We start from the raw sequence: 27,121 nt of genomic DNA on the forward strand, positions 1-27,121 counted from the left end.
TAAAAGTTTTGTTTGCACGACAAGTTTAGGTGGTTCACATAACAATTTTTCGCTCACTACCGCAATATCTTTGAATTTGTTAGGAAACAATCGTTAAAAGTACTCGTAAAGATAAACAACAAGACTCTTCAACGCTTTGTTCATTTAATTGGTCAATGGCTTTCACCGGTGCTGAGAAAAGTCATTAACAGCGAACACATTTTTGGCAAATCTCTCTTCTCAGCCATCTGACTGCAAAGCAAGTTTGGAAAGGTTTTTCTTCACTTTTTGCGCTGGTTACGTAGAGGCGAGCGGAAGGAATATATTGACCGCGTAAGCGATGGAAAGCAAGGGAAAAAACCCAAGCCAACTCGTATGGCACACATCTTTGCCGTTAGCTCGGTGTACAGCCGCCCTTGTTTAGTTATTTGTGATTGCTGTTTTGGTATTTCTTTTCGCTTTCCGTTTCTTCCAACGCACACATCGTACACACTTTTCTTCTGCTCTACAGTTTCGCGTACTTTGACTAGTATCGCTCAATGTTCGAGGCTAAACTGGAAAGGACTTAAGAGAAAATATTGCCTTCCAACGAAGTGGGTCCGCAGGAAGTCGAAATTTATACGCCCAAGCGTTGGGAGCACTTATAAATTTTTGTGGACTATTGATTTCCGCCATACATCTTAGCCGAGACCGGGCGCCTTATAAAAACGACATGAAAAACCACGCTCGTTTAGCGAAACATCGCTCGCGGCTTACGGCGAAAGAAAGGCAATTTAAATATTTTCATGCATACGTAAATGTTGTTTGCGAGCTGCAGCCGTCGCAGCCATCCGCGGCGTAATCCATCAGGTGTGGTGGGGAGAGTTATGATGTGCTTAGCACTTTTACTTTTGTAAATGGCCTATATTTCTATATTTTGCTCGTACATTTTGCGCCAGCAGCCAACGAAAAATTGCAAATTACGATGCGTTTAACTGACGCCGGCGTTCAGTTGCGTTGTTTGCATTTTGGCCCTAATCATAACAAGCCAGCAACTCGTCGAGCCCCGGTCGGGGGAATATCCTTGACATGGTGGTGGGTCTTGACGTATCCACCGGCATTTGGTTGTTTGCCAGTGCGGCTGGGGGTGTGGTTGTCGCCGCATTGCTTGTCGTTATTTTTTGCGAGCCCGTTTGTTGGTTTGTTTGCTGCCTGATTCTCCCAGTCGACCTTTTGCATTATTATCATGTTATTGGTTTTACATTTTTCAACAAAATTTACAAAAAAATAATCAAATGAAATAAAAAACGCTGAAGTTAATATATATTAAACACGCAATTACATGTATCCCATAGGTAAATAGAGCAAGTGTAATTTTTAGATTGAATTTGAATTGCACCCCGAAATTTTGAGCATCATTCATTGGCATTAATCAACTATATTATGCATTTGGTGCGGTTCAATTGCAAATTCATTAATGTAACTTGTACACCTGTTCTTAATAAATTAGTTTTAATTGATCAATTAAACAGCGAGAAGAACATTCGGTGTTGCAAAGTGCATATGTAATTGCAATCCACATTGATATTAACGTAATCCTACAACCATGAAATTTAACAACTAATTTCCATTACTTGTTCAATGGATACACAAATAATATCGCTTTACTATCTACATACCTACCTACTTATATTTCGGAATATTCAGCCGAGTAGGATATTCATAGGTACTTATTAGTGAATTATGACGTTATTGTTTTATATGGAACATTAAAAACTTAATTTCACATATGAAATATCCGGGAGCCAAAATAAAAACCTAATGCATAAGCCAATTTCAATAAGTAGCGACTATGCTACCAATTCGGGTTTGCAAATACGTTTGCAAATGTAGGTATTTTGTGCAAAGCACGCTTAAATGGTCCATTAAATGAAAATCCGTGCTGTTTCAATATTGAAATGAATTCCGTGAAATGAATATTTAGCACAAATTTAACTCCCTTTAATTAATAATTAATTAATGTTTGTTCAGCATTGAGAGGAGGAAACAGGACATGTGGTCGGCTCTGCAAAATCGGGAGAATTTCTGTACACGTCGGTGAATTGAGATTTTGAGAAAATATTGCAAATTTCCATAAAATGCCGTTTATTCGAAATTCAATTCAAATTGGCAATAGACGCTCATGAAATATAACAATAAAACAAAAGGCTTAATGATGTACAAACCTTGCAATGTTTACTTCATAATTAAGGTAAAACAGACGTTCTTTTATGTAAAAAGAAAAAAGACAGTAATTTAATTTTATAAGTAGTTTTAAACTAAAAATGCTGTAAGTTTTTGATCTTAGTATAAAAACATTTCAAAGAGCTCTTCAGAAACATCTCACGACATAAACGCAAAAATCAACATCTCAGATAAGAAAACACATCATCGCCAGCAATGAAAACGTTAAAAAACCTGAAGCGTCAGTGCAAGAATAATTTGCGAGAAAAAAGTTCTCGTCTTTGCGAGTCGGAAAACTTGATTTCTACTCCGGGTGCTCCCTTAGCAGCTTGCCAAGCAAGTTTTCCACTGCTTTCTCCGCATTACGTTCTCTCTTAACGCGGTACAAAACGTTTATAATTCGCGCGGTAGGCGCAGACGGCAATGTCGTGGAACTTGAGGCCTTGAGCAATGAACCCACACACCACATCGACATGATTCTAACACAGCTTGGAAAAAGTTAAGAAGTTTATGTTCTTATAATGGGAATATTAGTGCGCGCATAAGTACCATAAATAGCGCAGATCATAAAAGTTAGTTCTTTGATGACGTATTCATGCATTATTTATATAACAAAAATATATGAATAAAATCAATAATGTTGAATGTAATTCTAAAAATAAAAATTATGTAGATTTCTTATAATCCTGTTTTAAGAAGTATCTTTTAATGCCTAGGTAGCGAAGAATAATTTCTAATTTCAGCAAGTTTACCATAATTTATTAACAGCTGCGGGAATTTAGATTTGCTGCAGGAGCGCGCCCTCGGCAGGCGTTAGGAAAGCAGCGCTGATGTTGAGAAACTAATTAAAATGAAGAAAAAAAATAATTGAAACGATGAAACTGCTGCGATGCCGGAACGAGAAGGGCACGAAAGCTATAAATATTAAAAAATTTGCCGGCATTGCGGGTGGCTAAAGCCCTTTCCTTTGTGCGAGATTTTTAAATTAGGAAAGGGGCTCGATCCTCCATTTAAACCTCCTACTTACTAATGGCGCTTTCACTTCTCAAATAATTTTAATAGGTTTCACTTGCAACACAACTCAAAAATTTCACAGAAATAAGATTAACAGGCTGAAACATTCAGCTTTACAATTTGTATGAATTTGCACATAATAGCACTCGACACGCTAACGATTTTTCTTTTTTCACCTTGTGTGCTTGAATATTCCACCATCGCCGTAAACAAGTGTTGCTTATGTGCGAAGGAAACGCGCGTTGATAAAAAATGCGCAAAGATACGAAAACGCGTCACCAGCGGGCTTACAAATTTATTTAGCATAAGTGTCGCGTCGACGCCGAGCTTATTTACGAGATGGCGAGCGCGGGTTGCGGGCACGCGCAAATAAAACTAAATAGGGACACAACATTTGCACAGCGGAGTGTGCACGAAACCCAGTGTGCGACGTTGAAAATTCATTGGAAGGCTGGAAAATCAGCAGAGCCTGCCTCGCATGAAGGCAACGTGTGCCTACGCAGGTAAGGTCTCTCTAGCGTTTATTTAGGGTTATTGCTTGTAAAAGTACGAAATATGTGCGCGCCGGATAGAGCATGTTTGGATATGCGCTCCCGTGCGTTTTGGAAACTTTAAATTCTGCACTCTTTCGGCTGCATCAGCGTTGTTATCGGTGGTGGCGGATTCAATTTGCATAATTAAAAGTTATACCCGGATATAACACTTAAACCCGTACACTCTTACACACACTTAACTTCTTTTCGTTGTGCTGACTATTCTGTTTTGTGTAATCCCGCATTATTTTACACTGCTATAATTTCTACACAAACATTGATGTAATTTTCGAATTAAAAAAATAACGAACTTAATTTTTGATTATTTTTTTCTCTGCCATAATATAAGGCAGTAAATATTTTTTAATGTTTTTAAACAAAATTGAGTTGCAAGGTGGAAAAAAAAAGGAAACAATATTAGACCTACTGATATTATATACCCATAAATACGTAGGTATATAAATAATATATTTTCCAAAGGTTCAGATTAAACCCCATTTGAACCTAAATTTTTCTTCTACATATGCATAAAACAAGAAAGTGTAACAATGAATAATTTATTTGTTTCTGGCGTTTTGTTAGCAGTCACAAAAATATGCCGGTTGCATGATGCATGCGCGCCATAAAAACACATGCTCGTTCCGCATACGAATGCATACATTTCGCGCACGTCTAACAACTGCAAACGAAAGTCATCAAACGTGTACGAACCAGATCAACATTTCACTCGCATGCGCATATGCCCTTAAAAGACCTTTCGTTTTGTTTTTATATAAAATATCAACAACATGCTGTGGCATTAACTTGAAAACTTGTTACCGAGTCAAACACACGAAATGGTAAAAAAATGTCCGGAAATAATTTATATTAAATAAAAAAATGGCAATATAGAATTACTGCTCGTGACACCAGCGGATATAAAACTTCGTCACATTTTGCGTATTTTAAGTTGCAAATTTAATGTGGTATAACATGGCAATGCGTAAGAGATAAGCGCGATGTATAAAATGCGTACGCTAGATAAACGAGCATATGAGAGAATCATTACAGTTTGGAGGACGAGGCATGCCATCAGCATGTGCGCGCCTCCGCCAACCGCATTATGTTCTTTTTTCATTTTGCCATGTTCAATGTTTCGCATATTTGGATATATGTATTTTTATGTATCTTGTGCACGACGCGCAAAAAAGCAGCTTTCGCATACTTTCAGTTTGCGTCGGATTATAATGCCAGATACTTTCGATTTACGTATTTGCAACGACGACGACGACAACGGGCCACGCCGACGACGCATGAAACGAAAATTGGAAAATTGGTAAAAGGTATACGATGTACGAAGATGAAAGTGTGTGCAAAGGCGTGTGGAAACACGAGCGCAAATAAAGTAATAAGTTGTGCGCCCCTCTTGCGTGAGAAAATACTTTTACGCTCCGCAAATACATAATGCAGTTTTATTGCTTAGTCGGAGACGACGGGCCAGATTGTGATTATAAGGGTAATGTGGTGTATGTTTTTTTTTTTCTTTTCTTTTTTGTAAGCTTAAGGTTTGAGAATGCATTAGCTGTATATAAGCGGCTGGGCAGCACGTCAGAATCAATCATGCAGCGATTGATTGATTGGCCTTATTGATTAAAACTTTATTCAAGTTTCCAGCGTAGCTGAAGCCGGCTGGGACAATTTTTCGAATTGTACAGATTCCAAATCAAGATCGGAAAAGTTTTGCTTTACCGCAGCAGTTTCCAAACAAACTATTACTATGAGTTTTCGATAACTAAATTTTAAAATGTTTTCATAGAAAATCACTGTAAAAATACATTACAACGTAAATTTTTATTCATAACTTATTAAAATACTGTTAACATACTGCTGTCTAACGTTGTTTTACTAAAAAAGGCTGCTGAAAGTGTCAAAATTTCAAACGAGTTTGATTGGCGTCCCAGTATGCCGCTGGCAAAAGATCGCCTACATTTAATTGAAAACGCAGACTGGCGAGTCAAAAATAATTGAATAAAAGAAAGAAGCCTGGAAATGACAATCGTTAAAGGACAATCAATTTAACGGCACGCCTCGGCCTGCCCGTTTTTATATTTTTTAATACCGATGAAGGAATGACGAAGGATTAAACGAATTTCGCGAGAAAAAAATCTGCAACCTAATGAGGCTCAACACTTTACGGACGTCATTTATGATGAAAGCTAATTATTGAAAAGACTTCCTGATTAGCTTCTGAAATTTTAAATCGCTGAAAAACACATTTGTGATTTTCTTTAATTCTAAAACTTCTAATTTGTTATAAAACGCTTTGTGTGCCAATCTATATATAGGAATATCCATAATAGTTAAAAATGTGAGTTTGATATTTTTTGCCCGCTCGCCGTCAACTGCAACACTTCAAGTTGAATATTCTAATTAAGGTTTTAAATTGCTCGCCGGCAATCTTACCACCCTTGCGCCCTCGAATCGTGTATAGCAAAACGCAGTGGATTTATGAGCGAATTTTGCTCGTGCAGCGGGCGGAGTGTCCGTTACCGCACCCGCCATTTTAACATTTTCATATATTTGTGTTCTCGCTCGTCTTCGCTGCCGCCGCCGACGCCATCCTCAAACGCTGCTGGTCGCTAATCTCGTTATAATAGATGGTTGCGTAGTAACTTGCGCAATGCCATAGGTCGCAAAGCACGCACACAAACAGTGTGAGTGTGAAAGGTCAACACATTTACGGAAAATATTCCATGAATTATGACTTTTAATTTACACAATTGTTTTCGTGTTAAACATTACAAAAAACTTTCACAAATTGTAGAAAAATGTCATAAAGTTTAAATAAATAAAATTGGATTCGAATTTTGTCCTGTTGAGTTTGCGAATAAAGTCATGTCTCGATTAAACTATTTGCAATTGCTAAAAGTAAAACTCACGTAGCAATGCTAGTGCGATTAAACTACCCCCCTTAGACTAGCGCGTCAATGAAGCCGGAGTGTAATTCGGGCTGACGAAGTCGCCAAAACTCCCGCCAAGTACGTGTACTCGAAATCATTGATTTCCATTAGCATTAGCGTTAATCAAAACCGTAAATTTACTTAGATTCGCCAAATTTGTATGCGTAAACGTGCTGGTTCGCCAAACCCACCTCGCGTTCCTTGGTGAGCGTGATGAACCTGCGTGACTGCGCGACTTCCATCCCCCTCTCCTCCAATTTGCATACGATCGCGTGGATAGTACACAAAGTGTCTCAATTTATTTCCGCAACTCAGAAACGCAGGTTAATGATAGAAGCTGATCACAAACTAGGAGCATGTTTAGATGATAACTTCATTGAAAACTTACGAGTTGATAATAAATCATTAAATTCCCTTTAAACTTTCAAAAATTGCCTTAAGGATACGAAAACCTTGTGATGTTTTGATACTCATTGGAATTTAAATCCGTTTTTTGTTGTTTTTTGTTGGTATTAAAAAAATGTTTTTATAAATCAGAAAACACAAATACCAATATGAGTGTTTGATTTAGGTAACTTTATGTTTTGCATCAATAAAGATAAAAACGTATACAATTTCTGCTTTGGAGCGCTTCAACTCCTTAGCCCAGCTTACAAACATTCACGCACCTCGCCGCAACGCAACCGCCAAACTTGATTTTTTTTTTAAATTACCGATTGCAAAGATTTCGCGCATCCGTCTGGTATCAGCGAGCACTGCCTAAACACGATTTGTATTATACACTTCAACGCTGTTGTTTTCGTTTGTGCGCGGCATTGTTCTCGCGCGCCCGGAAAGTTCCTACAGTGTTTGATGTTCGGAGCTCTTGAGGATTGTTGGAAAGGACTCACTTTTGTATTCCCAACATAAAACGCGCACATTGTGCGCTCGTGCTCACCTGGTAAGTACTTTGTTCGTTGAGTACGTCGTGTGTGTGCCGCAAACACAATGTCGGAAGCCAAACGCTTTGCGCAAAACTAGAATCGGCCATTGTTTGGGCCGCCGAGAGCACCGGTTATTCCAAATTCTGCATCTCCCTATCGCCTTGGGACGCCCGCACCAGTTGTGACTTTCTTTTGCACCTACCGACGACCACTCATAATCTTGCACGCATTGTTCTTATCATGTTATTGTTTGTGTCGAAAATAACTCGATTGTTGCTCGGTCTGACTTTTGTTAGTTAAAAGTCAGTGAGTCTAAAAGTTAAGTTAAATTAAACATAACTAATATTTTATTCAAGTTACTACAAAAAAAGATTTTCCACATAACAAAATTTTTGTTCATTAATTATGTAGTATTTATTATGCAGTTGCTGAATTATGCAATTTTGATAATATAACCAGTACTAGATATAATTAATGTTTTCAATTGTGTAATTAATTGAACGAATTAATTAGTTTCAAACAGTGGGCCGTTTATCAGCAAAATTAGTTTATTTATTCCACTAATGAGATAAATTAAACGTATGAAACATACGTTTCTGGCAGTTTTTAAAGTTTGTGTTCATTTTTGGAAAAGAAAAGTTTTTATTGCATTACGATGTTTTCGTTCCGTTTTTAGCACTCTTAGAGATAGTTTTTCATACAGCGTTAACAAGAAAGTCCTCAGAAGAATTCGAATGTATTGTATGGCAAAAAAGAAACAAGAAAATCAAATATATGATAACATGTACACAAAAACACACCCATAGCTCCCTCTTCCGATCCTCTTTCCTTTCATTTGTTGTCACCGTCTCGCAACAACGACATTCAAGAAATCAGCCTAACCAGAACGGAAAAAAGAAACTTGGACGAAAAACTTCGTTTGAATACAGAGAAATGACGAAAACGCACGAATAAAGCGTACAAAGTTTTCTCATCCATACCTACATTTCTTTTTCTTGCTTTTTTTCGATGTTTAAATGCTGCAGTAAAATTAAAGTTAAAGTTAAAGTCGTATCCAAAAGTAGCAAAAATATAAGATGCAAAAATAAATGTACGGGTAGAAACGCCGAGGAAAAAAGTCGCTTAAAAGGACGGACGCGCTTCTGATAGAGAAAAGTCGAGCAAAAAGCGACCGACGTGCACACAAAAAGATCTTATATAAAAGCAAGCAACCAGTACATTCGGACAATACACAACTAAATTATTGAATTAGATTTCGTTCCTTTCTGCTCTCATCTTGGACCTTTTTTCCATGCTTCCTGCGCTGGTGAAATGCTTTGCGCAGATAAGAAATATATCGGAAATTTGTTGGAACAGATTACTATCTTTGTAACTGTACAGCAGAAGCTTTCTTTTAAAGAATAATAAATATTAACAGACTTTTCATGCTTTCGTTCTTTCAGTTTCTTGAGAAAGATTGCGAAAATTTCCAATATTGCTCAATGATGTTAATAAATCATCAACTATTAGCGCTCAGTGTCATACTTGTTTTGCAAAGTAACAAGTAAATCTTTTAAATGTTAAAATAGGTATATGAACGAAGAGATGCACTAAGCTTGCAAATACATTTTGAATCAAAGGCTTGTTAATTTAATCACAACGGTCTTAAACGTTGAGATCAAACAAAATTATATCGAATCGGAGGATTTGAATGCAAATCTGAATCAAAATCTAATATAAGTCAAATGGAAGCGCAACTGTGGTTAATAGAATTAATTTCAAGGAGCAAATTAGTTTGTACATTCATTACGCGTCTTTTTGGTCAATGACTAAAAATTGATTCTTAAAATTGGTCTTGATTGTTAAACATAAATATTTATCACTTGTTTTGTGGTAAAATAGTATAGAAACCTAAAAACCTAGGGAAAACGCTTGTGAACACATGGTATCTACCGGTTGGGCAAACAGGCTTGCTACACAAGAACAACAATGTTGCGGAATTCAATCTGGAAGCTCATCAGTTTGGATGTCAAAACACGGCAGCGCGGAATTTTCGCATACGCGTGCTAAAACAACGCCTATTATGTCAACAACAATCACTCTTATTACATAAAACGTGATAAATTATTTTCCTTTCACCGTTCTGCTTCACTTGCCATTTCGTGTGCGTTTTTATGTTATATTTTTATAACGTATGCGGACGATCCGCAACGAAGAAAACCCAGCCGCAAATTTGGTTGCATACAATGAATGGAACAAAAATAAACAAATTGTGTATATCTCCGCTCTGAAAGAACACAGACACAAATTCACATCCACCCTTCTGTAGTCTTACGCTGGTCATTAATCTTAATCGACAGTTGTGATCCCATTTCGCTCTCATTGCGCTTTATGCGGCTACTTTGCGTTTGCTCGTTTCCAGCGCGCTACCAACCATACCACAGCAGTGATGGCGCGTTGCGTTGTTACAATAATTAATTTTTGGGGGTTGCTTAATTTGTGCTCGTTTCAAGCGCGGAGATAAGTGTAAATTTGAACGAGATTTCGTCCGGGCGATGCGTTTCTCTTCCTCAGTGGCCCAAATTGGTAACGAGGAAAAAGCTCGGGTGGATTTTGTGACCGCGTTGCTTTTTTGTCTCTGAGTAACCAGCGCGATGGTCCGGTCGTTCGAGGCGCTGGCGTCGCACTCGGGTGGCTATTAGTTGGTTTCAGTATAGGTTGAAGTGCTTCAGACGGACTAAATACTCGCAGAGGGCGGGATTTTATTCACAAGAATCAGCGCGGGCAAAACTAGGCTAGCCAAAAGAAACGCGCTCCTAGATAACAAAAAAACCTAAGCTTGATTTACACGACTATGCTGAAGAGATAAAACCTCAATAAAAAGCTTCCGTGTGATAGGGATTAACCAATACTCTGCCACCAGCGGAAATTAGATAAAACAAAGTCTGCGATTTCTATTATTTATGCTACAAAAAGTTGGGATGACACTGCCACCCTCATATGTAGTAAACTCTCAGATATCTAATGCAATTAAATTTCAAGTTTACTATATTTTTTACGTTTGTTGTCAAACTTGATAAAAACTTGTTTTTAATAAAAATGAGACTAAGAGTGTATTTATTCATAGCGTTTTTTCTCCCCCCACCTACTTAAAAATACAATATTATAATACACTTTATTTCTAAAAATAAGGAATTTGCAGTAGTTATTAACGTTAAAAATAATATAGTTAAAGATGGTATTGTTAAGAATTGTTAACATATAAAGAAAAATGAATAAATTATTTTGCCATAAATTACTTATTGCTGAGCACATTTTCACTGAAATTGTTGCATTTTACGACTTGCAACTTTGTAGATATGCACGTGCATAATAAATTTATTTACGAGTTTTAAATATGATAATTCCAAAATGTTACGTACATCCTCGTCATATAATGTTCCATAAGCTGGAGATAAAGCACGCGCTCCGACGATGCGGTGCAGCTTTCATTCACTTCCGCACTGCTTGCAGTATGTTTCATTAAACACTGCAATGCACTACGGAATTGAGAGAAAACTCACCAGGGCGCGTCGGATCATACTTCCGCACGTTTATTAATAAATATACGAATACGCATACGAGTGCAGGATCGCGCAGGCTCGGTGTTCGTCGAAAGGAAAATCAAGAACATCACACGCTTAAATTAAATTTGAGATTTTTTTTCTTAAAGTGAAATATGAATGTGGTGCAATGTTTGACATAGATTTATATTATTCAAATGAAAGTCGCACATTTCCGAATCTAAATAATTGGAAAGCGAATTCTCACGATGACAATTGATGAAATGTGCAGCAGATACACGACGCCGAACATCGGTATGGATGTCACATGTTTCTAGGTGATTGATTGATACATATATGAATGAAATTGCGGCGTGATTGTTCAAACACGATCGCGGGGCTATAACGACACGACACGATGTCGCAATCGTCCTCCAACCGATGTTATTCATCACTCGTTATATTTTATGTCTCTGGTGGGTAAAGTTTATAATTGAACCACTAATATTGGCAAAAAATCAAATCTATAATTTTAAACAATTGCAATTATTCGATCATATCAAAAATTGCAAAATAATCTAATCTACCACACTACCAAAAAGTTAATGTTAACATTTGTATTGTGAATAATATTACCAATGGTAATTGTGGTGCAAAACCCAGCAGGTAACCAAGCCTTGTTTTTCGATGCATAATATCAATAGACTATGCTTTATCATTATATAAAACTTTCCACTTAAAAGCAAACGACTTTATCTTATAAGTTTCGTATCATCTTTTAGATCAGGCTTCAGTGTCAAAACAAATTTTCCGTGTATAACAATATACATCGAAAACACCTTCTGTACGAGTACTTGCTCTCTTCGACTTTTCAACGCATGTAGGCGTGTGTATTTTTTTTCTTTTCTACAACCTGTGTTAAACTGAAAGTATCGTAAAAATCTTAACTAAGTGCATATTGCATAGTAAAACTTTTCCGAGCTTTAAAAACCAACCTGGCCGAGAGACGAGAAACGAAGGGAATGGTTTTGCGGTATTCGCACTTACGTTTCGCATTGTAGCACCTAGTTAGTTATCAGAAAGTTAGATAATACAATTTTTCGTGGGCTGCGGGCTATAGCCATCGGGTAGCGGTATGCAACGAGTGCTTGTTCGACAAAGTCTGCAGAGCTCTGCTTTGCATCAGTGTTGTAATTTCAAAATGTGGTTGAAATTAAGTGCAAATGCAGAGGATATCTTCTATCCTGCAAAGTAACAGAACGTTTTATCACTCTTTATTAATAGTTTTGGTTTTGTAGTGTGCAACAGTTCTGATAATACAACAAAATCAAAATCCAACTAGCTCATCTATACTTGACCTTAATTAGTAAATCCTGTTGATACTTGTTGAATTTTGCAATGTTCAACGTGCTGCTGTAATTAAACATTATATATTTACACACAAATTGTGTGTAAACTTTTGTAATTAATAGCTTTTTGCACATTTTGGTGTCAGCAGTGAAGACAATATTTAATGGCCTTGGAAAACCGATTTAATATCCTGAAGTGCCTGCGAGCAGTGAATATTGGTGCGATACACCACAAGGAGCATAATTACAGCCAGGTCTGATTGCTCAACTTGATAAGGGCGTTGTGGTACTCATTTTGATCAAATAAAATGTCTCAGATTTAACCTTACCACTATGCTTTCAAATTGTTTGTTGTTTACTTTTTGTGTATTGTTGCCTACATCAAGGTTATGTTGTTTTGACCGCATGAGGTTTTAATGGTAACGCAATCATAATAAAGAATCATGTATTTGCTCGCAACTTTGGTTAACTGAATTTTGATTTATTTAAATTTGTTTGAAAGTTATTTCTTTATTAAGTCGAAGCCGAGGCGAAAAAGCACGTTCTTTCATATTTGTTGGTAAAGTTGTTTAGATATCGGGCATATCGCGACGGCTTGTAACAGAGCCAGTTTGGTCAATTGAGCGTGACCAAAACTTTTCCGACGACGCGCCGTGAATGCGCTCGTTCGAATCGAAGCCAATCTAGCAATATTCTTTCAATACTGAGTTCCATCATAAAACTACATGTAGCATTATATTGTGCAGCGCACAGCCATGCTAGTCTGCACTCAATAAACCGCAAGTTTTATCTTCTACATACATCATAATTTTTCTTTTATACTCTCTGCCGCGACATGAACGTTTTCTTATGACTATACTTTAAGGTATCTTCATTTTTCTCAACGATAACTCATTTTTTACACCTGAGAGGTATATTTTATGCAATGATCAGCAATCCTAAATGAATCACGTAGGTATAATTTAATTCTGAAGTTTGAGATTTTCTAAAAACGAAATTAAAAAAACTTAACTTAACTACAAATGAACGACAGGTACTTTTTGCACTGCTTTTTGAGTGTTTTTCTTTACTACGAACGCAAAAGAAATAACAAACCACACACTTACACATAAAACATTTCTGAACGCCGCAAAAGCTTCCCCGATACGAAACACGATAGCAGAGAGAAAACACACGAAAGAATCTAGCAGAGAGCATGCTCATGGTACTCTTCGCTTTGGGTGCTTTTCGTCCGCGAGCGCAAGGGCTTTTCGAAGCGCAGCTTCCCAAAACGTCTAAAAAGCATCAAAAAGTTTAACCTACTGGAATTCTAGCCGGCTACTTGAATCATTCGTGTATCGGGTATAGTTTTTTTTGTATTTCGTGTCTGTCCAATTTCTTCCTTGCCGTGCTCGTTTCTCTTTTTTCATCGCCTGGCAGAAGAAGAGCGCCTGTAGTGATATCCAATGGCTTCAACCTAACGTCGAACGAAAGTCTTTACGATTGGACTTTATTATCTTCTTCCGCTGAGGACTACGAAATGTAGGGGACGAGAAAAAGAAGCTCTGGATAGACGAAACGGAAGTCAAATCGGTTTGCCGAATATAGCTACACAGACACAGAGAAAACAAAAAAGCGCAGGAACAGCAAAGAGTAACAAAATGACTCAATAAACACAAGTACTGCAGCCACGTGGGAGCAATGTTTGCTTGCTTCGATACGTTGATCCTCGGATGAAAAGTGATGAAATACGATGAGGAAAAAAGGCGGATTATGCCTCGCCACGTGAGAAAATTTTCATAGGCACAAAATCGTAGCATGTATACTGGCTTTAAAACTCGTCAGCAGAGTACGAAAAGTTCAAGTGTTGGTCTTGCTTCTTAGCCACGACCCTTTGGTGTTTGAGTTGGTAATTTCCTTTGCTTTGTCTAGCCGAGTTCGCCGAGTTCACCGCTAGTTTATAGTTGCACAAGAAAATACAAAGAGGTTGTTGCGCGAGTTACTTCGATACTTCGTCCCAATAAGTCATTCACGCTTGCAACAATAATACGCCAACGTCGTACATACACACACATTTGCCATTGATCTTGCTTCATCCTTTGCACTTTTCTCCACACTCCTACTACTCGTTAGAGCTCGTGTTATGCCGCTCTTAATCTTTATGTATTGCGGCTGCTCGTCGTGTAACGTCGTTACTCGACTACGCCGGCATTCTGTGAATAGTGCTACTAAGCCCATAAGGTAAAAGATAGCAGGCCCACGACGCGACGTTTTGGTTTGCCTCGAAACGAGCGAAGAAGATGTTTGCTAGGCTAATAAATTAAGCGACGACGCAACAAATTCGCATTTAAAGTTCGTACAAGCTTGTTTGCGTAGTAAACAGGCAGCATCGGTTATTGTTTCTCAAAAAATACGTAAATCTCGTAGTCAATGGATAACCCTGCAGATTGGGCAGTGTTTGGCCTTCTTCTCCCGGAAACTAAAGTCGGGTAAACACTAATGAATGAAATAAACAACTTTTATTACAGCTAGGTACTATTACTACTAGAGCTTTTACTAAATATACAACTCTAACTTACGTTCAAAATTTTGAATCTGAATTTATCAGTGACGAGAATGTAATAACAAAATCCATAAACTAAACGTTAAAAAATATTTCAATTTGTACTTTGAAATAAAAATGTTCAATATGTGAACTAAGTTTCGTTTAATTTACAGCTTGAATTCGACATGAATTAAAGATCAAGCCCATAGATTATTCAAGCTTAATTGTCCGCTGCAATTGAATTAGACCGAAAACTTCCCGACTGGTCAGCGTGTACTGAATCGACATCGCACAACATTTGGTGCGGTAGTGTAGTTGTGATGTAGTTAAACGTAAACTTACCTACATAAATCTTAAAATTTTTATCTACAACTTGGGCTGCCAGCCAATGATTTATCGCCCGTACTACTGACGTTTCAAAACTAACATACCAAGCGAGTGCGCAGCATATCGTTGTGAGAGTTTAATGCGGCGCATAAATTCGCCAACACCATCGGGAGATCTCAGGAGCACCCCTGTATTCGCTCACATTCAATTGCGGCGCTCGCAACATTCAACGGAAACGTACAAACCGAAAATGTCAAATATCAAACGGGCGTGCATCTCAAACAAAACGCTGCACCCACACACGTCGTTTACGCGTCCATCATTATTGCTTCCGCTGGAAATATTTTCACGTATAAATAAATATTGAAACATACATCACTTTTAATCAACGAACCGGAAAGCAAAATGTAATATCATGTGTATAAAGTGCCAAAAAAAAGCAAACGTAAAAAAATTATTTTTTTAACACGCTGTGTGCAAAAATATATCTTTCTACTTTTTGGGCCATGAAATGACCGTAATGTTTGATGGTGCAATCAATTTAGCAGCTCGATATAAAATTCGAATGTTGGAATGTGGTCGACTTTATTTGTGGCTGAAACTGTTGGTGCAGAAGCATCAGCTAATAAAGAATATCAAAGAAAAAGTACAAGCGTGGGCTTTACGCCGATTGTAAACTATTTGTAAGCTCTAAAGAGCGTTCGTTTCATGCGCCGACAGTGTGGAATACAGACGGGCGGATAAAGGAAGCGGAAATGCGGTACTCCAACACTGCTGCGGCTAACATAGTTTTTTACTACACTGGGCCGTAAAAGGAAAACGAAACAAAGTGTATAAATAGTCCCCAAAAGAATCGCGCTGAAAATCTTTATCGTCGCATATTTCCGCTGTGCGTTCCGCTCAGTTTCCGATAAAATTAACGATTGCACAACGACCACAACTATCTGTTTTAATCCGATGATAGCACGGCGCTCGGCGCATGCCAATGCGATAATGACTCTGCGAAAAGTGCTGCCTTTTCACTTTTCATTCGTCGTCGATGACGCAGCGCAGCAATATAAGAGTGAATCGTTAATTAAATTTTCCCGTCATTAACTAGTCCACCTCAATCATCATTCATGTGTACGTTTCATCAGGAAGTTGTAATTAATTTGTCTGCGCGTGTATTAGCAACGCGCACACCGCGACGCATACTTTCGGGCGGTGGGCGACGCAAAAATTTTCATTAAACTCTCGCTGAACGCCGAATCGTTCGGCGGCATTTTAGGTCGACCGGTCTCATCGAAAACTACTTCCCGTTATGTCGGCGTGCGCGGAGTTTTGCGCTTTCCCTTCAATTTCTGCCAATTTCATTTCTACCATTAAACGTTTCTCGTCTTTGTAATGATGCCGAGCACGACGAGTCGCCGGGACTCCGGCAGAAGAGTGGATGAAACCGCTGCCGCACTTTCGGTAACTTTAGACGTATGCGCTTGATTATGTTTGAAGCTTCCAGCGGCAGCGATTCCGAACTACAATCCCATCCGGCCAGCGCCATGCTGAATCTTTGAAAACGGCATCTTCTTTTTTTAAGGATAAAGAGAATTCTGCATTTCCTGCTCGCAATTGCATTGCATAGTAATGACCTGAGTGTTTTCACAACTAAATTAATTTAATTGCTGAAACGTAGCGAACATTTAGTCATTACTGTTTTTTCACTGTTTAACTAGATTGCAACTGCTGCAAACCGTCAAATTAACATTTTTATTACTTTTGTAAATTTAATTTTGCGTACTAATAGTTGTTGAGGTTGGATTTAATATGTTTGCCAAAATTCGATTAATTTTGCATAATATCATACCTCTGCCAACATCATTTTAATTTTTTAATTTATGTAACGTTGTGGTATAGCAAATTGGAATTTTGCTGACGGTATTTTTATTAATTGAATTCATTCATTTGCATAATTTTATATAAATGCCACAACAAAACGCGTGAGGACGTTAATCCGCATGCACAATTATTTATTTATTTACACCGTCATTTCCGGTCCACTGGACGCATTTTTATTAATTTTCAATGAAAACTTATTAAATTTCATTCGGTTTTTTTCGCCCCATTACTCCATCATAATGAATAATTCACGCGCGAGTAATTGCATAATTCAATGTGTCTGTGTCTGTGGGCAAATTTATGAGGCAGTGAGTTAGTTTCACACTAAACGACTAATTGCATTCGCTCGCTCAATACTTCCGTATATTTTTCCAGGCCGCCGCTGAGGTCTCAATGGTACTCAGTGTGCGAACCCAGTTATAGGACATAAGAAGGTAAATCAAGAAAAGAGACAAATGTACTGCGCCGTGTAGTACACTCTACCACAATCCGCTTGGTTTTATACCCATAACCAGACTATGTGTGTATGAAGTTCCGCAACTGAGAAGAGAACTAAATAAAATTTATATCCTTTTTAACCCCACTTATGCGCCCGGCGACGCCGCAATCTTTTTGCACTCGAAATTATCACGCAAGCGTGCTGCCGTCTCTGTCCATTACCTTTTCGGCGTGCCTCTGATCCTGCGACACTTTTCTCTGCAATTTTCGCACTTTTCGTCCGCAGCGCGAAACGTCAACGCGGCGCAAAGCTTGCAAAGCTGGAAGGGCACTTGGCGCCCGGAGAATTGTTAACGTTTTAAGTACAGCGTATAATTGTTTCATTTCGACCTCTTCCGTGTTACGTTTCACCCGCTTTTCATTTTCGCCAGCGCAGTGTTGTGTGAACTTTTGTGTGCACTAACAACATAGGAAATGATTCGCAATATTATCACACGAGGGATTAGGTCAGAGAAAATCTTTTTGAATCTAAAGTTTTGCAAGTTTTCTTAATAATACTGAGTTTTCTGTATTTTACTTCAGTTTTACCGGTGTTTACATAAAAATATGCAACGAATTAAATAAATATAATTTGGTTTGAAAAGGGAACAGTTTCATATTTATATTCACACAATATCATTCAAATATACCTAGAGATAGTAGTCATAATATTTAAATTCCGTTTGGTGGAGACTGGAATGGCAAAAGATGAATATAAAGCAAACTTTTATAACATTTGTCCCAACAACCACAAATCCGGAATTTCATTTTCCACATATATTTTTTAAACACACAAAATAAATTTTCAAAGATAAATGTAACTTGGTTTACCGATTTAATAGTTTAGTTTTATTAAATACTCGCTTTCAAAACTGGTAGATATAAAATTATATTTTAAATATACCACCGTGTAAATTTCCATCTTTTTACGGGTTAGAAAGTTTTAATGGACCATTGAAATTTTATGTGCCGGGACATCGTATTAAACAAACTTTTAATAATTCCTCATTGTCAATTTCTTCTTTATTATTTCTAGCTTCCATGAGCCGAAATCATTATTCAAGTAAATCTGTAAACACGTTCTAAGATAGAAAGCTGGGCGCATATTGGAATTAGTACCGCCATAGTCTGTCATCGTCTTACTGCCTGTAAGCAACAACAATGAACGTCTTTAAAATCCGATAAATATTTATGAAGTGAGCTGTCGCACAAAAGGACAGTACTCGTCGATTCGCAGGATTATACAACGTCTTTCGGCGCAGACGTGAAAAATCGAAAGCGTTGAGAGGTAAATATTGCCTTCGTTACGCGATTCTGCGAACGGCGAATAATATATTCTAATTGAGCGCAATCGCACTAGGGTGTCGCGTCGCAGACAGAACAAACATCAATTTGGATCTTGGGTAGACGCAGACGTCATTGTCGACCCGCGCACAACGCAACGCATATCAAAAGCGCATCACAGCTTCAGGCGTTCAATGCAAGGCAGCAAACGACGATCAAAGCAAAGAAATGCGAGAGATATTAATCTTTGAATATGGGCATTAGTGGCACAGTATAAATAAATTAAGATATCATTAATAAATTTTAAAATGTCAATTTCAAATCTGCGAACAATTTTATAAATATGAAGTTATATGCTTTTAAACTATATAATCTAAGCAATGACACCAACGATGCGAATTGACTAAACAAAGTCTTTATTCATAAAACATGAGTATCTCCAAGATCCTAAATCAATATGACTCTGCTAGCGGATTTTTCAATCTACCGGATGCTCCCATGATATATACATGTAACGCTGGTGGACATTTGGCAAATAGTGTCACAATTTCAATGTTTTTACAGGTAAAACATTTTGCATTTTGGTTCTATAGTCAATGCCGACGCGCCGTGGAAAAATCGTGCGGTATCGGACTATATTTTCTAGTTGTTTATTCCCTTTGTCAAACTGTCAACCGTACCGGTTTTGTCAGGATACGTAAATAATTGCATGTGAAATATCCGACCGCGCGAATATCGAGAGACGGAGAGTTGCCTCCAAAAAGCAGGTGACAATAAATCTTCATCCTTCGGGGATTTAATGCCTTTGTTTGTACCTCGGCGCAGTGTCAATATGTGCACGTATGATCACACGATAAAAAAATAAATGCCGCGACATAAACGGAAAAATGATACACAACATATCAAAAAATTAAAACACTTTACTTGCTTGTATGTGTGGAGATTTTGTTGATCCGAGCAGATTGCAAGTTTTGCACATTTGTAACGCATCATCAATGTCGCTTGAAACGAGGAAAACGAGAGAAGCCAAAAACTGGTGCGTTGCGTTTGCGCATGTGTAAATAGGACGGGTAACCACCGCAGCAAGCTCCCGCAAGGTCAAGCGTGGGTTCGGTTGCTATGACAACTAATAAAACCTAGTTAAATATGTGGCGGGCAATTCGCACCCGGCTAAAACGCCCCGAGAAACTCAAATCGCTGATCACACACTTTAAAATTCAATCAAACATCGACTAGCAATCAATAATCTGCATCATCAAAAAATAAAATCACCCCAAACGTATACCAACAATGCAAACACACACAATTTATTTCGAAATTAGCTAATCTTGTATTTCAATTATGTGTGCGATACAAAGTGCGTTATATTTGCATAGGCTGCGATTTATGTATGGTATGTACACGCATTCACTTTCGTGTTTGTTTTAGCTCTTCCAATGTGAAATTATTTCGACAATCAGACAACGACGATTAATTATTAATTTGTTTCGTTTTATCGACTGTCAGCGCACGCTGAGAGCGGAGAAAATCGATTTCTATATTTTCGTGCGCGTTTATTTACATACCGGACGCGGACGCACGCGTAAATACGAACATTTAATGAATATGCAGATTTTCTTTGCATTTATGTGCAAATTAAACGTACATATTAATACGCGCGCGGTGTGTATGCGTGAACGAGTTGCGCGCATGTGAAATGAAGCATCCGATGTTCGTACATGACTAGTCAAGTAGTCGCGTTCCCACTCGATGAAGGCGGATGTTAATTTATATTTAAACCGAACAATTTATGCACGTCGGGACATCTAATCTGCGCAGTTATGTTTCTGCGTGGTTTTCATCGCTGCGAAACGAGCTGAAGATGAAAACATAGAGGAAAAGTTGTGTGCGTGCTGGTAGCAAACGCTTGAAACTAGTTTAAAATAAATTAACAACGAAAACACAATTTATATTCGCCTAAAACAAATGTCATGAAATTGTAGTTGGCAATCGTAATTGATTATTTCATCTTTTTTTCTATTTCCACCTTTTTCCCCGGTTTTGTGACCCAAAAGTGGTACTTTAGTCACGGGTTTTAGTCATGGATAGAGCTTGGGCCTATGCATTTGCCTACTGTGCCTCTCATATATTTATAGCCTTATGTACATTTCCCAGTAGTGTGCGATGTTCGTTCAAAGTTTTAAATTACACGCTTCGCTCGCGCTTAATCAATCTCGTGACTAAAGTGCCGTTTAGCTCACTTAATACATTATATACTATTATTTTATAGATTGGTTGATCAATGTACATTATCATTTTTAGTTTCATTCATGTTTATTGATCACCGATGATAATAATAGTAATCAATTAGCAAGTTTTTCAATACCTTACTGGATGAAGTAGTTGTAGTAGTAGTGGTAGGTATGTAATGTTTAACCGTATGCATACATAATTTTCCCATATCAGTAATTATGAAATTACAGTTATGCGATAATCATCAATTCACTCCTGTCGTCGCGACCGCACATTTGATTCGGTTAAACTCAGTCGTTACTCATCCGCTCCGCAGATTCCCTATTACGTTAGCCGGTGCTCTGACGCACGCGACAAAGATGTAGTAGATAAATGAACCTCATTCATCTTACTATTTTTGAAACTCGAGATAAACTTTCCTCTTTTCTGTTTTCCACGAGCGCAAAAACAAGTGTTAATGGCGCAGCCTTGCTAGTGCAGAGGTTCGCAGACGTATAACAATGCAAATAATTGAAATAATCAATTTACCTGTTCTCGGCACGTAGATGTTCATGTACAAGCAGTCCTCGCTTTGATTCGCAAGCAGCGGAAGCAGCTTTTCTAAATAATGAAGGCGCCCACGCGGATATTCGAGGAGCGCTTCGGTCCGGTTGCCAATATCAGGCGGACGCTGTGGACACACCGGCGAGAATCGATCCGCTAAACGTGTGTTCTTCCACAGCGAAGGTGTTACAGGTGGCATGTACCTGAAAACGAAGAAATAACGGCTAAAACAGCAAACAAACTGGTGTCATTGTTGTTGGACGCTATCCACTACACGCTGTTGCCATCTAAACATCCTATAGTGAGAAAAGTTGCAGTCCTAAATTGAAATTCTAGTGGAACTATCCTGGCGCATCATGCATGCGCTGCAACAGCCCGGGCGCATTTCAACGAAATTGCCATTACGTTTTTGTCGCGGTGAGTGTCTGGCCGTGTATATTTTATTCATACCTGAAATACCGGAAAAGTTTATTCGTTCGCCTGCGCAGTCGGTGGGGTTGGTGGTCGTTGTGGTTGAATTTAAAACGTCGCATGTAATGTTCCTATTTCTCAGCGGAAGCGGAACTAAAACCTGGCGAGCTCCGGAATATAAGTGCTGCTTTATGACGAAATTTAATTTCGACGCTATTGCTTTGCGCCGGTTGCGCGGGACTTGTGGTATTCTGCTAGCACTCGCCAGGAGAAAAAGATTAAGTTGCTCCCATTAAGCGCATTTAACATAAGCTCAACCATTAGTTTTATTAGAATAGAAAATTTCTAGCAAAAACTTCTTACGGAAAAAGGTATCTACATTGAGTTTGTTTGCAAGTCGGAACAGCAAATATTTATTACCTACTAGCGTTTAGATGGAATGCTCACAGTGGCGGAATTAAGTCGGCAACGGAAACGCCATTTAAGAGTGGCAATAGTGATAAAAGATGATTGCGACACGATAAAATCGGCGTTTTAATCAAGCGTTTTGTAACCTTTTGGTTTGCCTCCACTTTTCGGCTGTAAAATTTCTTGCACACACTCGTAGATCGACTTTGTCAGTTTTGTTCATTCCCATGCTCATTAGTTGCTCGGTTAAGAATTAGCATTTGGTTATAAACAATAATGTATTATTTTTGTTGGGTATGTGAATGCAATTGATATTATCAACTAAATAAAATAATTGTAATAAAGTGATTTCGTGAATCTAAATTTTTGTAAACTAAAGAATTAAATTAACACTAATTTTAACTTATCATTTTTCTCTGAAAATCCTATGTTGTCAATCAATTCATTTAAAAGCCTATTTTAATTAAAACATTTGAGTGAAATTAATTTGCTTAATGCCTCTTAATTTCAATCTACTAATTCAATGCTGGAAAAGCTAGTCCATAGTCAACAACAGATACAGACGCTTCCAAAGTTGCTTTAATCGGAATTTACGATTTGGTCCATCAACTTCTCATTATTGTATTTTCCAATTTGTTTTTTTTTGCCATTGCAATCCTAAATATATTTGGATTTGAAAACATGCGAGGTCCAACTTTAAGCCATTTCTCGAATCATTAACAAATATTGAAATTAGGAGATAAAAATAAATAAAAATAGTAATTACAATAAATTCAACGCCCAGACGCTCATTTATTGAGCTGGAAACATAGATAGCGATGTTCGAAGCAAAAAAACAAATCGAAAGAGATTTCTCTGGCGGCTTCGACTTCAACTTGGACCCTAGCGGGTAGAGGAAGAATTTTCGCGGCGTTTTGAAACTTAATGAGGGGTTATAAATTTTCAAAGCAAAACGGCGAAAACGAGCAAGAAAATCACATAACTCGCGTAATTTATTGCTCGTGTTGTTGTGTTTTCCTATTCACCACATAAAAATAATGTATGAATGCTCTTTTCTAGTTTCATTGGCAAACACCACTGCGACTAGTATCATTCGCCAACGTAATGGTTCAAACGACGACAATGTGGCCCTGAAGGAATGAAATATGTTACACATATGTACATACTGTTTATTTTTAATTGCTGTGATAAATTTTCAGCTGAAAAAGTTTATTGGATGCAAGACAAACTGTACTGACATACATTTGTGGTAACAGAATTTAATATAATTGTAACGCCGAAATAATTACCTGAGACTGCCGACGGGTGGTGTGGCGTACGGCACCCCGAGGAATGCCTCGACCGGCGGATGGATGTGTATCATGACGCCTCGCAGCGGGCCATACTTTGTCTTCACCACGCGTGTGCTGTACTTGTGGACCAGCAGCGAGGAGGCCTCGCAATCACCGACGTGACTAACGACTACCGCCAACCACATGGTTAACGTTACTAACGCGCGGATGTATCTGTTGTCGGATACCTGGTGTCCGTTGACTTTTGGCGACGGTGCGTTAGCCCGACCCTCTGGCATGACACGCATGACGTCACCCGCACACTAAGATACGACGCTGGATTGCCGCCGCCGGCATCAGTCGCAATCTTTCGTCTCTGTCAGCAATCCGCAGGAGCAGTAGCATCGCTCCCGCGTCGAATCCATTGCATTGATGTTAGAGAGAACTTTCATTAGAACTACGTTAGAAAAATAAAGTGTCACTCGCAGGGCTGGTGACTTTGGCGTGTGCCAAAGTTTTCAATCCAGCTGGCCGCTGTATTGTATCGACGGGGGTTGAGGGAACCGGCGACATGCGCGACGATATTTTTCGCACTACTGCGACGTGAGCGCCGTCTTTCGGACTTGCGACGGCTGCCGGCGCGACGGAAAGTTGGCAATATTTCCGTGGGACAAAGTCTTCTTTTGCCATGTGTCCCACGTCCCCATCTGTTTCGGTATTAACTCATGCCGCATTTCGCACACTTCGTCGATTTTCTTTTGTGCTTCCTTCCGCATACATCATTTGGGATTTTTCACTTTTTCCACCTCCGCGCCACTATTTTCCGGATGCGCGCGAGAGCCGATGCTGCTTTAATATTTTATCACACTCCTAGGTGATGCAGGCACGCACCGTTGCCGATGTCATATAAATTCATGTTACACTAGCCGTATGATAAAAATCTTGCCGATTATATCTGAAACAAAAGTTAATCTTAGTATCTGGAGGTAATTGAGCCATCATCATTCTTAAATTCTAAAATTTTCAAATTTTAAAGGAAATTATTCTCTAACCCATAACAATTCTCTATTTTCTAAAATTTAGCAAAAACATTCTTAGTAATTTTTAATAATACAATTAATATTTTGGTTTTTTCCAAATATTTTGGTCCTATAACGTCGTATTAAACCAAGGGTAAACAGAAATCATCAATTTTGAAACCAAAAAAGCCAAAACACCAATTGGTATCCCGTTACCGCCCCCACATGAGAATTAAACTAACGAGTTTGTTAATTTATGCGTCTGGCAAATTCCCGCACTCGCGCGCAGATTATTATTATGCGAGTGCTAGAAATGAGCGACGATAAAACTTCCCAGATAAAACGTGTATAATATTCATGAAATTTCTTATCGCTTCGCGGGACGCGCGTCGCCGCGAGCGCGCAGCTTGGGTCTCGTTGTTGCATTGTTACATTTCATTGCGCGCTTATTACCGACATCTACACCGACAGTGCTTCACGCGACATGCTTATTACTCTTTTTACCCCCACGACTAACAAACTCGGTTTCTGCGTACACAGTACGTAACTAACATAACGCATCTTTCCGCTTCTCGCGCTCTTATCTGCGATTATGCTATACATATTCTATTTTGCGTGCGACTATCGAAAGTTCGCATCTTTTAACAATGCTAATATGCATCATTTTTAACAAAAACACGCCAGACTAACGAGTACAAATAAAGCCAAACAAAGCAAACGTATGTGCAAAGCGCGGATTGCAAACGTACCCAATTTAAAAGGAAATACGTTCAATGTTGTTTACAGCAATGCAAAAAGTAGAAACTAATTTAAAATAAAATCCGCATATTTCAAAGATAACATGTAACAATAATGGCAGAAAATGTACAATAAATTTCTACGTAAACCAAGCGACTTTTACTTGTTTCCTAAAATATAAAACAGAATGGACATTCTTCTTGGTCTATTTAGATTTTAGAGGCATTTGCCAAACTTGGTGCCCTACATTAATTTAGATATAACTCGGGAAACTTAGAATTCTGCGCGTGTCGGCTTTACTAGAATAAAATAATACGACTTTATAATGAGTCTATCGTCTAGACAAAAGGGTAGGGCGCTTAATTAAACATTAAAAGTTCTATTTTCATCATTAAGACAACTATGCTATATTCCATATATAACTACACGCACGACTTCACACTTCAGTTACTGTCAACTTTACCAAACTTTCAAGAGACTGTAAAGTATGCAATTAAATTTATAAACTTACATAAAATATATTTAGAATTAATTTTATCTTTGAGAACTCAGAAAAATAAATTTGCCATAATATAAATATTACTAAATTATACATTTAGAAAAAAACATAAGATTTTATTTGCAAAATAATTTATTTCTTTTCTTTTTGTCTTTAATTTATTTAATACACTTCATTGTCCTCAGCTTACACATTATAACTTGCTGCACAAATCTGAGATTATATATTTGCCCGTCGTAGGTTACAAAAACAACAAAATCGGAATTAACGTGGATTATCTGTATGTGCCGTGTATTAAATGTTTTCTGTGTGTTTTCTTTTTTCAGATGCTTGATAGCGTCCCAAACTGATGCTTTTTGATATTATGCCATAGTCACATAAAGTATGGCCACATATAGATCGTTAATTAAACTTATCAACGCTTAGAAATAAGTAAGTGGAGTGCTAATGCGACCAAATCGATCAATCAGAGAGACGTGTACGTGCTCACAATGTCACACCGTACGTCTCGAATCGATTCTAAACGGAAGCATTCATTTTGTGCCTTGCGCAAAAACGCAGCGTCGATAGATTGAAGTCTAAATACGACGGAAATTGTTCGATTCTGAAGATTAAATACATAACTCGTACTCTTGCTGCACGCCCAGCGCCTCCACTCACAGCAAGACTCCGAACGGATAAATTGAAAACCGTAAGTGATGAAAACGTACACGCAGAAAAGTGAAAAACTTATTCTTACTTGGAGTAGAGTAGACATTTGTGTTTGTAGATATATATGCATGTGTACTATTTTGCGTGTTTGCGGTATTTGCTGTATAGGCGTGTGGTAAATGTGCGGGATGTGAGAATGTGGAAAGCTTCATTCAAAAGCGTACGCACTACGGAGGGTTGACGTTGTCGATGACAAATTGTGTTTACCAGAACTGAATTTGCCAGAAGAGAGGAGATGCGAGATAACTGCCAAGGAAATGCCAGGTTTGTTTTGATGTAGATGCGTGGGAGTTCAGAAATCTGGATAGCCGAATTAAAATTGTATGCCGGGACATACGAAACAAG

At 38.2% G+C, this 27,121-nt stretch overlaps 1 protein-coding gene across 3 annotated transcripts in view; it reads right to left on the minus strand.

Annotated features, from left to right (window-relative positions):
* Nlg2 (Neuroligin 2) overlaps window positions 1-27,121 on the minus strand; it is a 79,307-nt gene that overhangs the window by 22,784 nt on the left and 29,402 nt on the right. For all 3 annotated transcript variants that reach the window (XM_065307951.1, XM_065307950.1, XM_065307948.1), the window contains 2 exons: window positions 23,828-24,764; window positions 21,705-21,922 (listed from right to left, as the gene is read on the minus strand). In XM_065307951.1, coding sequence (XP_065164023.1) covers window positions 21,705-21,922; window positions 23,828-24,117 — 508 coding nt within the window. In that variant the 5' untranslated portion in view covers window positions 24,118-24,764. The remainder of the gene's footprint in view (window positions 1-21,704; window positions 21,923-23,827; window positions 24,765-27,121) is intronic.

The sequence above is a fragment of the Atheta coriaria genome, unplaced genomic scaffold (genome assembly GCF_025399875.1).
Source record: "Atheta coriaria isolate IRGN ID8LTWV9N9 unplaced genomic scaffold, Caltech_Dcor_3.1 hic_scaffold_7_pilon, whole genome shotgun sequence".
NCBI lineage: Eukaryota > Metazoa > Arthropoda > Insecta > Coleoptera > Staphylinidae > Dalotia > Dalotia coriaria.